This window comes from Sphaeramia orbicularis, chromosome 3 (genome assembly GCF_902148855.1).
Source record: "Sphaeramia orbicularis chromosome 3, fSphaOr1.1, whole genome shotgun sequence".
NCBI classification, from domain to species: Eukaryota; Metazoa; Chordata; class Actinopteri; order Kurtiformes; family Apogonidae; genus Sphaeramia; species Sphaeramia orbicularis.
This window is the reverse complement of record NC_043959.1, coordinates 55,518,931-55,533,210: the sequence shown is the minus strand read 5'-3', so window position 1 is coordinate 55,533,210 and position 14,280 is coordinate 55,518,931. Positions and strand designations below refer to the sequence as shown.

Below are 14,280 nucleotides of genomic sequence, written 5' to 3'. Positions count from 1 at the left end.
TATGATCCCCAGTAAAATAATAATATAATAACCTACAAAAAAATGACAACATATTTACTTCTCAGTTTGATGTGAAAACAAAACAAAACAAAACATTATGCCTATAAATAATGACAACTTCAAATTTTTGTCTTTGTTATAGTGCAAAAAAACCCATTAAATTATGAAAATATTTACATTTGCAAACTATCCTTTAACAATAAAATGTGAATAACTTAATTTCTGAAAGAAAATTAAGCACAATTGTAACAATTTTCTGCCTATTACTAAGTGTTTAGTGTCTTTGTACATTTGATCCATAATACACATGTAGAAATGACAAGTGGAGGCATAATATTGTTAAAATTGCACTTATGTTTCTTAAGAAATTTCATTTGTTTTCAGGTTATTCATATTTTTTCTGTTTGGATAGTTTATAAAAGTATTTTCATAATTTAATAGGGTTTTCTTTGCACTAAAACGAGGACAAAAAGTTGGAGTTGTCATTATTTATAGATTATTATGCTATTATTTTACTGGTCCGACCCACTGGAGATCAAATCAGGCTGAATGTGGCCCCTGAAAGTAAATGAGTTTGAGACCCCTGTTCTAGACAAAGCAAGGGGTACTTGTTTATCATTTTGCAAGGAAAAGGTAGTGTCATCTGCTGGTTGTTATATTTTAATTTCTTTGTCAAACACTCTTATTATGGCTGCTGTTACTAGCCCCAACTACCCGAACGGCTCGGCTGCTTCCAGCGGCTATGGTGGCTTGTCAGGCACAAAAAGGCACAGGGTTCCTTGGTTTGTTTTGGCTCGAGGCCAGTTATATTCACACCAGAAGTGAACCGTCTCAGAGTCCGTTTGGAAGCGGACTGAGACCACCTCTTGTAGGTGGTCTCAGTCCGCTCATTCAATTCGATTTGCATGTTTGTATTCACACCTAAATAAAAGGGAAATGAACTCTGGACCATTTTAAATGGACCAAATGAAGTAGGTGAGAATACACCCTTAGGTTATTTTTGAGAATGTGTCAAAAATTGTTCCCATTGTTTCTATGCCAAAAAACCAAACAGAACTCAGTAATTGTACATTAATTGATCTTTTCTTTTCTCACTGAGGTTTGAACACACAGTAAAGGTCAATGTCACTTATGTAATTTTCTGTAAGTCTTCAGGACTTTTTGTTTTCATCCACAATTATTTGAATAATTTTAGAGAGTAGACTAGTATATATACATATTAGAGCTGTCAAAATTAACGCATTAACGCAGATTAATTGATCATCATGATTAATCTGATAAAAAAACATACGCAATTAACCCATTTGCAGCGCAGAATGACTCTGAACGTCTCTGCCAACACATTTGGGGCAGTTTGTCCAAGTAGAATTAGTGTCACGCATGAACAAATGGGCAGTTGATCTGGTAGTGACAGACAGCAGAACCCACCTATAAAGATGGAAGACACTAAACAGCACACTGGTCCTCTGGATGGAAATATGAGGACAAAAAAAACCCCAGCAAGACAGAACGGTTGTTTCAAGTTGTTTTGTTGAAACTATTGAAGGTGTTTAATAAACATGTTAAGTGCATATATATTCCCTTCTTTCTTGAGTCTATTTGCTGATGCAAAATGAAATAATTTAATATAGATTAAAAATGAATCATATTTAATCATGATTAATTGAAATTAATCACTATATACAATAAACTGCTCACACTTATGAAAAGCACTTTTCCATTATGGAATAAAACACAATTATTACTGTGGAATATCAAGAGTTTTTAAGAAAAGTCAAAATGTGTGTTTAATTAAAAGCTAAATCTTTGCCTAACACTGACAGCATCAAAAACAGAAATATCCACACTGGAAAAACTAAGAGAATGAGAAAATCTGAAATGTTTTCTTTCAAAAAATATTTTCTTAAGACAAACTGTTTTTACCAGTGTCAGCCGTTCATCTAAAAAACTAGATTTTAGATGTAAAAACTACATGCTTTCAAAGAAATAGATGTCATAAGCTGCACAGTGTAGTTAACAATGGACTGTGTTGCTATGGTTTTAGAAAGGGTTGGCATTTTCCCAGCTGTCTGGAAAAAAAGGAACCGGTATGTACTCAGGTAAGTACTCTTTGTGGCCTCTGTTTTTTTTTAGCAGAAGCATGACTCACTTCAATACGATGGCTTTTGCTAAACAACAATAATTTAAGATTCTTCAGTGCACACAGTGTAGTCAATTGCAACATTCCACACAAACATATACTATTCTCATAGCTGAGAGGTTTCAAGCCCACAAACATGTGACTCCCTTCATGCTGAGGAACTGTGTTACGGCAGCGAATCAAGATCTGACTGGAGCACATGAAGTACCTCACAAAAGTTTCATGTTTGTTGCATCACATCGCCATACTGCGGTTTGCATCAGACAGGTAGGCTAGTTGGGACTTTTCGCTTTAGGCCTGTACTTAAATTGCCAAACAATGCTGAAAACAAACAATGTTGAGCACTTTTTTGTGAAAGCAGCCTGATAAAAAAAAAAAAAAAAAAAAAAAGAAGAAGCCTTCAGCAGAAGAATTACATTTGCTGTGTTGTGGAGCTGGGAAAATGGATATGAAAACAGACAAAGCCATTTAAAAGCATAGACTTAATATGATTTGCTTATCTGACAAGTGACTGATGTTGATGAAGCTGGTAGAGTTACTGCTTTCTAAATTAAAATTATCTTTTTCTCAGCGGTGAAATATATATATAAAAAAAAAATTAAATTGTATTATGACTTGTGTGAAATGGATTAAAATTATAAGTTCTATTTGCCACACTGAATAATATTTAATAGTTATCCACCAAAGCATCCATTCTTTTACTTGTTGTATTATTAAAGCTTGAACACATTACAAATCATGTGTTAGCTGGTGCCACTAGTTAATTTATTATTCTCTGTTTATTTAATGTATCTGACTGCTACCATTATAATGTCCAAATTAGTGATGATGTCTTTGAAATTAAAGAAAATGAAAAGCAATTCCAGCTTCCCTTCTGGTGAATCTACTCCAGCATTTCATGGAGGCATTTTTACCTCATGCTTTACCTTTGATACATCAATTTGCATCGCCTAATCCTTCTAACAGATGTGATCGCATATTTCCTCCTTGGCAGAGGTAATTGCCTACACATACTACCATGACCATGATAGGCTATTTCCCACCAACAGATTGAATTGTGTTCATTTGTACACATGCCGTATGCCATTTATTTTAGCATTATCTATGCTGCAACACAACCTTAGAGCTTTTGTTTATGCCACAGTTGATTGTACCAGACCTGTACAATCTGACCAGACATCAGCATATCATTTAATTACATCTATTTTATACCTATTTTTTAGCTATAATTTTTTTTGATGGAAAGACCATTCAAATTAATTTATATAACCACATATCACAAATTTGAAATCTATAAGTAAAATCAAGCAGCATTATTTATTAACTATACAGCTGTTCAGTTGTCTTTTGATACTTAATTGATCTGTTTACTCACAAAACAATACAATAAATACAATAAAAACATGTGATGCACCCTCTATTTCTTTTGCCATCACAAAAACAAAAAATAAAAATAATAAAAACAACAATAATAATGATTATTATATGAATATTAATATAATATTAAAAATATCCTAATAATATATATTCATTTTATTTTACTTTTTCGGAATTGCAACTCAAAAAGTACCTCTGAATACTGGAAATGCAATGTGCTTTTTCTACAATTTGTCCTTGATGTCTGTAAACTGTGAGCTCCGCCTGAAGGACACCCTGATTACAGAAACAATCGCACCTACGGGAGACCCAGGTACAACAAAATGAACATCCAGAAATGAAACCGCTTGATCGACAGGTTACATCATCCAATAAAGTGTCTCTGCAACTGTAAACACAAAAGAGAGGACCAATAACAATCCAGATTTAGTGTCTCGGCGAACACTATTGGTTGGATTGAACACGCGCTGCTGACAAACCCCGTCGCGCGGGTCTATCAAAAAACTATTTGCAACGTTAAAAGTATCCGGATATTACTGTCGCTACTTCTAAAAAACCTGAATTAACAGCGCTACCGCCACACAACGAATGTGGAAAGGTTTCATTGAAGAAAACCGTGTTGTTTAGGATACTTTCTGTTCGTCAATAGAAACTTGAGCGTTACGTGACAGATCATAAATTGGATTAACGCTGGGTAAAAACCACCACTGAAGGTAGTTTAGCAAGAAGCTAGTTAGCTAAACGCAGGGAAGCAAGTCCTCCTGAAGTTTAGCGTTACATTAAGGAGACGGTGTCATGTGGATTTGGCTTAGCTGTACAACCAAAAACTAAATGTAACAAATGCTGACAGTTCTGTTTGTAGTCTAGATAATCTTTACGTTGTTGGTGCGTGTCTGCCTACGGTACAGACAGCTAACGTGTCAACCAGGTCCGGTCCAAAGTCATTCGGTTAACAACATGGACAGTTACAGTCAGAGGTCTGACTTCACGACTGGCCGAGAGGGTAAACCTCAAAAGAAGAATGGCTCTTCCTCATACTACGACGAAAAAGATCGCAAGCCTAAGTTTGTAAGTACTGTCATCTGTTTTCACATAACTTCTTAAGTTTTCAGTTGCTGTGTTTCCTTCCTCCTCTCCTGTCCTTATGTCTGCCTCATATTCTCACAGGAACAAACCCACTGGGATCAAATGGCTGTGCAAATGTAATTTTTTTTTTTTTACTCACAACAATGATGTTGGAGCTTTGTATTAACATAGTATCATATAAACTAAACGTCTGTCTTTTTCAGAAAATAGCCAAACGGAATCCCACGCAGTGAACAGTGGTCATGCACAACACAATTATTATTGTTATTATTTTTTTTTTTATTAAGGAAAGGTGACCTTGATTGCTTGTTTGTGCTTTGGAAATAAAAAGCTTAAAATTAGCAGAGGGTTTAGCCCTAACACTAATCCATGTGCGTCCTACTACTACAAAACAAACCCCATGTCTGGCATTTGGCTGCTGACTGTATTGGCACTGGAAGATGCTGCTTATTTGAATGACACATCACCATTATGAGGATTTTCATTTAATTTCCTTTTGTTGAAAGCAGCCAACACTGCACATACACACATACCTCCATTTGTGTACAGGGGAGGTGTGTGTGACACATCTGCTTAATGCATATCTAACTGTATTTGTCATTCTTAATGACAGTGTCACATTAAGTGGATACCTTAATGCCACGATTCAGTAGATATGGTATGTCTACATCTGCATCAAAGGTCTATATTATATGTATTTTAAATCTGACTGTCACAGCATGGCCTCAGTGGTCAGAGTGGTTCATCTCTCCTATCCTTAACACAACCACCTGTTTACCCACTAAGATAAGTGGTCAGTGCTGGGTCAAAGTAGGGTTGCAAAGTCAGGTCAGCTCATGAGTGCTAAGCCATCCTGCTAGTGCAGATCTAATCTGCTTTATTGTGTCTGCTTCTACATAGTCGGTGCAGATTTACTGAATGTCACTTATCTGTGTCAGAATGTTTAACTGGCAGATGCACACATGAGCCAATATGAAGACGTGAATTTTACTCTTGTTAGTAATGTGTTTGCATTTTGGAATGGTGACAGAACATATGGTATGATTGTGTTTTGACTGGGACTCACCGACTGGACTAAGGATCTTAAATGATTCAGAATGAATGCATAAAAAATGTTAAGAATGAATCTCCAGTCACTACTAGCAACGGGTATTTATCAGGTGATGGCTAAGGTTAGAAAATGAATCCCTTAGATGAAGGTACCATTTGTGTTAGCAATCAAGGCCATAGGATATCAATAGCAGCTGTTCTGTGGTTGTTGTATGATGTAAGGACTACATTCTGTGGGTACAAAATGTGAAAAATATATCTATAAGTTTGTGTACAGTGTATTAATTGGACCTTAAATAGAAGTATTTATCACCAAAAAGAAGTAAATGTATTTAAAATAATGCTCATTCAGGACTGTCTTTACTGTGTTGTGTATTATTTTATTATTTCTTCATCAGAATTAACAAAAATTTAATTATTTAATCTTTTCTTTTCCCAAGAGATGCTACAGTAAGGTCAGGTTGCCTTTTGGAGTGAACTCAATTCTGAAAATATGAACTCCTGTCAGACATGCACAACCCAACAACATGAATGATTCGCATTAAAAGATTCATGAAGGAGTCAGTCATGATACAGTCTGTTCTAGTTTTCTGTTCTAGATTTTCTGTGTCAAACAAAATGTGAATAAGCAGTGTCAATATTTATCATAGTGAACAACACTCATGTATTTAAGGAATTGTCTTTTCAATAGGGGGCAGTGCAATACTGTGATATTTCCTGCAGTTTGTGGGAAGCTTTTCCATAAAAGGTTCTTTCTCTGTGCAGAGACTCTTTTTTTTCAAAGAGAGAAGTATAAATGTAGAAAAAAGAACAGCACACATGGTAAGGCAATGTGATAATGTTCTTTTGAAATAAACCTAACATTTGTCAGATACTTAATTTACCTACAAGGTAGATCTGTCAACTTTTACTGCTACTTAAAACAAAAAAAATAAAAGAGCATACTTCCAAAAAAATAAGGATTAAATTGTACATAGTGTTTGGAGAAGACATTTAATATGAAATCAGATTATTTAACTGGAAAAGGAAGGATATCCAGTTTTGTGCTTGATGTGTTGGATGACCATTTATTGTAGTTGTTTTTAAAAAGCTGAAGCTTAAAATTGTACTTGTTATTTTATGTTTTCATACATTTGATTGTGTAATTGCTCAAAGTTCTAACCCCCCCCCCCCAAAAAAAAAAACCCAAAACAAAAAAAAAAAAAAACAACCCACCAACATAACAGTGTAGTTGATGAGGACTTGTGGATGAAGTATACATGAAGTGTGGCTCAGGGTGGACAGACTGCCAGCTGTAGAGTCAATCATATTTGATGACAGTGGTGGAAACTGTAGCATCTGTACAAAAGTAGTTTAGTCCACTTCACTTCTATTTAGAGCACAGAGTGTCGGAACAACCAGCAAGCTGACCTTCTATTCTGTTAGCGTTCTGTATTTCCTTCAGTGTTTAAAGTTTGGCTTGACTAGTACATGGTAATACTGCTTTACCTGGTTTGTAATGATGTAACAAAAAAGGAAAGAAAATAATAAATGTGTTTAAAATCTGAATCAAATCAGGCACTTTTCAGCTGATGTGAAACCTCAGTGTTTAAGGCAGCAGCCTGTTTATGGATGCTTCTTGGTTTTTATAATTTGGGTAAATAGGCTTTATATTTGCGTTTACCTGACCTCTACAAGCCTTTCCTCTCTGTGTTTTCTCTGCTTTCTGTGGTGGATTAGATGTGTAGTGTTTCATAAATTCACCTGTTCTCAGAGAGTGTTGGGTAACTTGTCGCAGTTAATTGAAAAAGATGTTATCAAGGTTTAATTAAATGAACAGGGTGATAATGGAAGGTAAAATTAATTCTATGACATTTACAAATTGCTGTTGTTAGGCATGCTATTTTGTCCATTAAAACAAAAGATTTTAAATGGCTGGATCTCGAAAAACCTTGTAATCACTATGGTTTTGCTCATTATGGGTAGTTTCCTAGTTTTAAAGTTGAGGTGCCTTACACCACTTTGCAGGACAAAACATCTACCAAGCAGCTGACAGATGAATAAGTTTCAAATAACTGATGAGTTAGTCATTCTGTCTATTATATTCCAAGTTAAACATGCTGTGCTTGTCCACTCTGTAAACAATAGCCACGGACATACTGCCGTGCGGCATATTTCTTGAAGCCTTCAGACCGATTGTGTAACATAACCATCATGCATTAGCCTTAGCGCACATCAGCAGTGGTGGAGCCACCTGCAGATTTCATTGTGCAGCCTATGTTGGTGCTGTTAAGATGAATTCAAGTCACCTTAATACTATATTATATTTAAGACAATTATTTGTTCTGCAGTAGATGTAGGTCATTTTAATACCTGCAAATTTTGGTGCTAATAGTGGCATATAACAAAAATGATCCTTTGAGGTAAATGTCGCTCAAAAGTAGAGCTGGGCAATATGGAAAAAAAATCACTTCACGTTAATTTTTTTCATATCATACGATATCGATATGTATCACGATATAAATCAAATCTCTATTTTTGTCAAACTTAAATTTTCCTTTACTCGTAAGTTAGTTGTGAGGACATCAGAAGGTTATTTTGGATTTAAATATAATTTATTTTCTGTCAGAGGTTGAACATGACAGATGTGCTGAAGAACATTATACAACCATTCCAGATAAATAAAACAGGTCCGTATATTTAAAACTCAACTTAAAGTCTGACCAGCAGGCAAAAGCTTTCAAGTTTTAAAAGAGAACACAAACAAAACAGACCATCTTCACCAAACATTGCCGGGGGTATATACGTGGGGGTGTGATCTGTAGGCTAACTGCCGTAATTGGCGTAAACCGAATATGAAACTTAACACACTTTGAATGTCCGACTCCCGGCTTCTATGCCACACCCTACTTTTCAGTAACCCAGTCGCCCAAATTCTTCGTCACATTTTCTCCCAAGGAAACACACATTACCTCCCGGTGCAGCCTAAACATTAGCGCGTGTGCTGCGGCTGCTCTTATGCCTGTGTTGTGTGCGTCAGCCTAACTTGATGTGGCTCTAACATGATTGGTTCGGTGCGGCGCTACTTAATTATGATTGGCTGTTCTTATGTCTGTCAAAACATGGACGAATGAATTCTGTTGAAATTGTATCGAGCATGTCCCATATTTCTATCGAGGAGAAGTTATTTTGCGATATATATTGTTATCGTTTTATCGCCCAGCCCTACTCAAAATCTGAAAAAGGTTGCTCCCTCCTAGATTTTAAATGTTTAGATTTTTATTCATTTCCCCATGTACTGAATAATCACTTTACATCGGATGCTGACAGATTCAGATCCATGTAGGTATTTATTACTTTAACTTGCATGTTCAGATCAACAGATATCAATTTTATAATAAAGTGCAGTTCAGTTTCAGACATGTGTAATGCATTTTCAATGTCATCATCTTTGGGGGTCAGAGGGGGAGGATATTGGCCGATTAATCAACTGTCAGCATTTTCATGATCAAGACCATTGCTATTTTATCGACCTTTAGAAGTCCACCCTCCATTTACCTCGAGTCTGCAATGATGCAGTTGTTTACCCCTTCAGAGATGAGACTGAAGTGAGAAGTTTGTCTGGAAATCTAACACTAAGGAACAGAGACTAAGCATGCTCAATTTCCCTTAAAGGAAATGGCGTAATATCCTTTTAATTATGTGTCTTTGGTAAGATTTATGCCTTTATGATCATATTTACTGTGAGATGAGAGGGAATGAATGGAGACAGTTGGATAATGATGAGCAGATGCCAGAGTTTTGAGGATGTTAATGGTCAACATAATCATAAGCCACCAGGGCTTTACTGATCCTTTTAAATGTCATTTTAGTATTCAATGCTATGAATGATGGCTAGAGATAAAAAATGAATCCTATAATAGGGAAGTAAAGGGTCAATTTATTATGTCTGCCTCAGGTTAACTTTCAGTCTACTTATTTGCTGGTGCACTGTACAACAAAAATGTATATTACCACTGTGACATAGCCAGGCAAATATTATATCAATTTAACAGCTGCGGATATTGTCTTATTTTAGGTTCTGATACAACCTGTTATGTTAATGTGGGAATTGACCTTTCTATGTCAGTCTTTATTCAACATTTTAATATAACAACATTTTCAAATATTTTCTGTCCACTCACTGAGTCTCTTTTTTCCATTAGAAATAATCCTTTGCCGTTTTTGACTCTGTTACACCTGTTCAGTACAGATGGCAACTTCCCAAGAAGTCTACAGAAAATGCAAACAAACAAAAAATGTGCTGGAGCAGAGAAAGCAGCAGACAAAACTTGCTTGGCAGATGATGAGTTAGCTGGTATGCGTAGATAACAGCAGGCTAAATGCCAATCACTTCTTTCACAGCAATAGAGGATCCTTCGTAATTTGCACGCAAGGCGTAGAATCACTTTGTAGGCAGAAATGGTTCCTTAAATGACTAGTGTCGGCTGTAATATTGTTTATGAACATGACACTCAGTTTAAAAGTTTTGGTTTTGTAATGTGCCAAATTGTCCTTCTGGTTTCCCCAAAGGAATTTTCCATTTGTACTAAAATGTCTGTGCTCACCCATTGTGTGTGGTCACAACTCTACATTCTTATTGGGAAGTAGCAGTGCTTTGGGCATTGTTCAGGCAGCATACACTTGGATTCATCTGTCAAGTAAAACCTTGATATAACAAGTGGAGCCAGGCACTACAAACCGTGCCCCTAGCACATATTTCACCCATTATAAGTAAATGAGAAGATTTTAAAAATTCCTAAAAAATGTAAACTTTGACCTATTTTTCCCAAAATGTAATAACATTTATTCTGGGTCATTGGCAATCTATAAACCCAATTTGGTATGAATTCGAGGAACAGTTTTGCTGCTACAGACATTTGAAATTCCACTCATAAATAAATGAGAAAAAAAAAAGATTTGAAAAATTCATAAAAAATTTGAACTTTGACCTATTGTTCCCAAAATATAATAAAATCTATTCTTGGTCACTGACAATCTATAAACCAAATTTGGTATGAATTCAACCAATAGTTTTGCTGCTAGAGTGTTAAACAAAGAAACAAACCGAACCAAAAACAATACCCCTTGCCTCCCCTTCGGGGGACGGGGTAATAACAGGACACTGGCCATCTTAAGGGGAAGGGATGGGCATTTTCAAAGTACCTTTTCAAGATAAATAATCAACCTAAGTTATTAACTTGATTAGTCATGTGCCCTCCAACCAAGCCAAAATAATAATAATGAAATTCATTGTCATAAAAATGAGTTCCGATTCTCACTCCTACCCCCACCCTACATGAGAATTAGTCAACTCTTTAAAAAAAGTTTTCAGTCATGCTACTTATTTGACTAATTGACTAATCAGTTACTTTTCGCATCCTTATTAAGAGGACAAAATGATGCACAAGCAATAATTAAGGTAGTAGGACTGCATGATATGAGGGGAATCTGTAAAGTGTGATAACATTGCTCGGTGCTGCGGTGATGATATGACATCGCGATAAATAAACTAGATTTCTAATTACTGTCAAATTGACAGCATTTAATGTGATCTGGTGTTGTCTGGTTGATTAGTACTATGGGTTCAGTTGATTGGTTAAATGTTCACACGCTGAGGGTCAATGCATGGCACGTGTCATTAAACTGGTTATTTATTGCTTTTCATTCCTCTTTTATGGTTTGTTTTTCATGCATGTTCATTTTGTTATGACATGGAAAATGCCTTTTATCTAGTAATGGATCACAATCTCGTGATATGAGGTGTTCTAAAAAAAAAAAAAATCCTACTTTTCTACATTTTGCAAACATTTATGAAAAACTGTAAGCAATAATGTCTGTTTTATTATACAGGCTAAAGGTGGATATACCTGTATCAATGATGACAGTGTAGGTGAATCTGATCCAAGCTCTTTCCTTTTTTTTGGGTCATTTTTGCTTCTCTACTGTTTGTTGAGCCTGTTACTAAAAAGTTAAACACTAAATAATTAAATAAATAGCAAAACAAAATTGGTAATGCGGTATGAGTACAGTGACAGATGGTTCATTTTACATTGTTGTTTTGGTTTTCCTCTCTCGGATTGCTGTTCGGATAAACTGTTTATTGGTAGCATTATTTTGAGAGAGTTGACATTCACATCAGAAACTGGTGAAAATGTATGCTCCACAAAGTTCCTTGGTAACTGAAATGAATTCCATACCGTTTTTAATTTCAGTTCAACTGTACTATACATTGTAGACTTCAGCTAGAAGGATTAAAGACTGGAGAAGTCATTTAGTATCTCCTCAGTGATGCTTATGGGTCCGATCAAGTGAAAGTGAATATCAACATGAAAAAGTAAAGTTGCACACATCATTTATCAAGTGGGCTCATTTTTTAGGTAAAGATCTCTATTTTATGGAACTGTTATCCTTTTTAAAATACCACTTACACAATGTAGGAGAAGTTCTGAACCTTTTGCTAGGCTGCATTAAATTAACAAAAAGACATGAAAAGACTGTCTGTTACTGAGAAATTTAAATTCTGAATGATGAAGTTTGTGAATTCATACACTGGTCACATTTAAAAAGACTATCAGTGAACTGTTACAGAGAAATTACTCATTATTTGTAATTTACTGATATCAGTATGGACCACCTCAAGTTGTAAATAACACTGTGTTCGTATTAAATACATTCAATAAAGCATTGTGATTATATCTGGCTTGTTGTTTTAAACAATAGGTCAACATTTTGGGTGATTCATACAATGGTAAAGAGTCGTCCATGTGTTACTATGGCAACCTGTCCACGTGTTACCACATTCTCATGTCAATTAAACAGAGACTTTTCAATATTTTACTCCAAAATTTATTTTCAGCATAGTTGAACATAATATCTAAAAGGTTTTGTCCTACTTGATATCAGTTTCTGTCGAGAACGGCATGTTTTGAATGTTTGCGTAAAGCTTAAAAAATTAATGTCTGTTTCAAGTCCATATGTTACAGACCAGTAATTTGACATTTTTCACCTAAAAATTTTATCTGCCCAAATTTTGTCATACATAATGTTAAAGTGCTTATAAATACCTACTCAAATATGCATAATACATACATATAAGTTACTCTGTTTACATGACAGAGACTGTTGAACACGAAATGTGTCCACGTGTTACCGCTTGATCGGACCCTTATGTCGTGCACAGCAGCCACTTTCACTTGTGTTACAAGTAGTTCAAATAACAGGAATTTGAGAGATCCTTGTAATCAGTCTAACTATATTGTAAAACTAATATTGTTCGGTTCCTTCACCGTGCCGCTCCCCATAATGTGTGATGCAGTGTAATGCTTTACATGTCCTGATTTTTGTGTTTTGTGTTTTTCACTTGTAGCACTTACCCTTTAGAAACATCACAGATGATGTGGTAAGATTTGAAGAAAATGATATTTTAATTCTTTTCTTGGCTTTCAATCTTGTGCAGACTAATGTCACTTTACTAAACATTTTCTAATGTGCTTTTTTTCACCAGCAATCAAATTAGTTCTCATATTAATCATCCAAACCAGACACCTGCATTTCTCTATATGTTAAACTAGTGCTCTATGAAACATGTGTTCACTAATTCTTCTATGTGTATCTTTTGTTGACACACTACCAGAGGCTTTCTTCTAGTAGCTGTGCCTGCTTTGTTCTGTGTTGTCCCTTAACCAGTTCACTAACTGTACACCAACCATAACCTAACGCACCAAAGCACCAGCATTGGCATATTTTCTATTTTAACTGTGTTTTCTCTTGTGTCTACAGCTGGACAGATTTGCCAGTATCCGGATTCCTGGCAGTAAAAAGGAGCGGCCACCCTTATCACATACTAAACACAATTCCAGTGACTGGTCCATTTCTTCATCATCCTCGTCATATCAGCTTGAGGAGCTTTCATCCAAGATTACTTCTGAAAAGGAGATTTTAGCTCTTTTTGAGAAGATGATGGTATGCTCTCTTCTATTGTACAATGTTTACAAAGATCTCAGATACACAGGAAAGCAGGCATGTAGATCCTTCATGTGATTCAAATAGCCACTGTGACTGAATGCTCAAGGTTTACGTAAAGACTCCAGAACACAATAAATGAGTATTCAGAGTTCGTACAGGTGCTTGAAATCCTTGAAAATAATTGAATTTTCATGTTTTGTTTTCAAGGTTTGGAAAACACTTGACTTTTAGTTTAAATGCATGAAAGTGCTTGCAATTATAATTCTGTGATGGGATTTAATTATTTATTTATTTTTAATATTAACTCTGCCAGGTTATATGGCAAACCAAAGCTATTTATAGAGAGGTGATACATTTTGAAAAAAAAAAACAACTTTATATCAAAAAAGAAAATTAGCGGATCCTCTCAGGTCGACTCCAGGTACATTTTTATTGTGATCTTTGTCTCGGTGTGAGTGTGCCTGAAGAACGCCAAGTGACTTCCCTTTTTTTGGATAAAACTTTCTGTTTTTCTTTCATTTCCAAACTGTTTGCTATTATTAAACAAAATGTTAGATGTTTATAGCATTATACAATGTACATCATTGTGATAAAATGTGGAAATAATCACGAGTATATGTAGATATGTATTTTACTACAGT

The 14,280-nt window shown here is 35.4% G+C and overlaps 1 protein-coding gene across 4 annotated transcripts in view; it reads left to right on the top strand.

Annotated features, from left to right (window-relative positions):
• The first annotated feature begins 4,040 nt into the window (after positions 1-4,040).
• LOC115437987 (protein diaphanous homolog 3-like) overlaps positions 4,041-14,280 on the top strand; it is a 184,722-nt gene continuing 174,482 nt past the window's right edge. For 2 of the 4 annotated variants that reach the window (XM_030161430.1, XM_030161424.1), the window contains exons 1-2: positions 4,041-4,585; positions 13,454-13,636. In XM_030161430.1, coding sequence (XP_030017290.1) covers positions 4,475-4,585; positions 13,454-13,636 — 294 coding nt within the window. In that variant the 5' untranslated portion in view covers positions 4,041-4,474. The remainder of the gene's footprint in view (positions 4,586-13,453; positions 13,637-14,280) is intronic. The other 2 variants (XM_030161439.1, XM_030161418.1) reach the window with 1 other exon arrangement.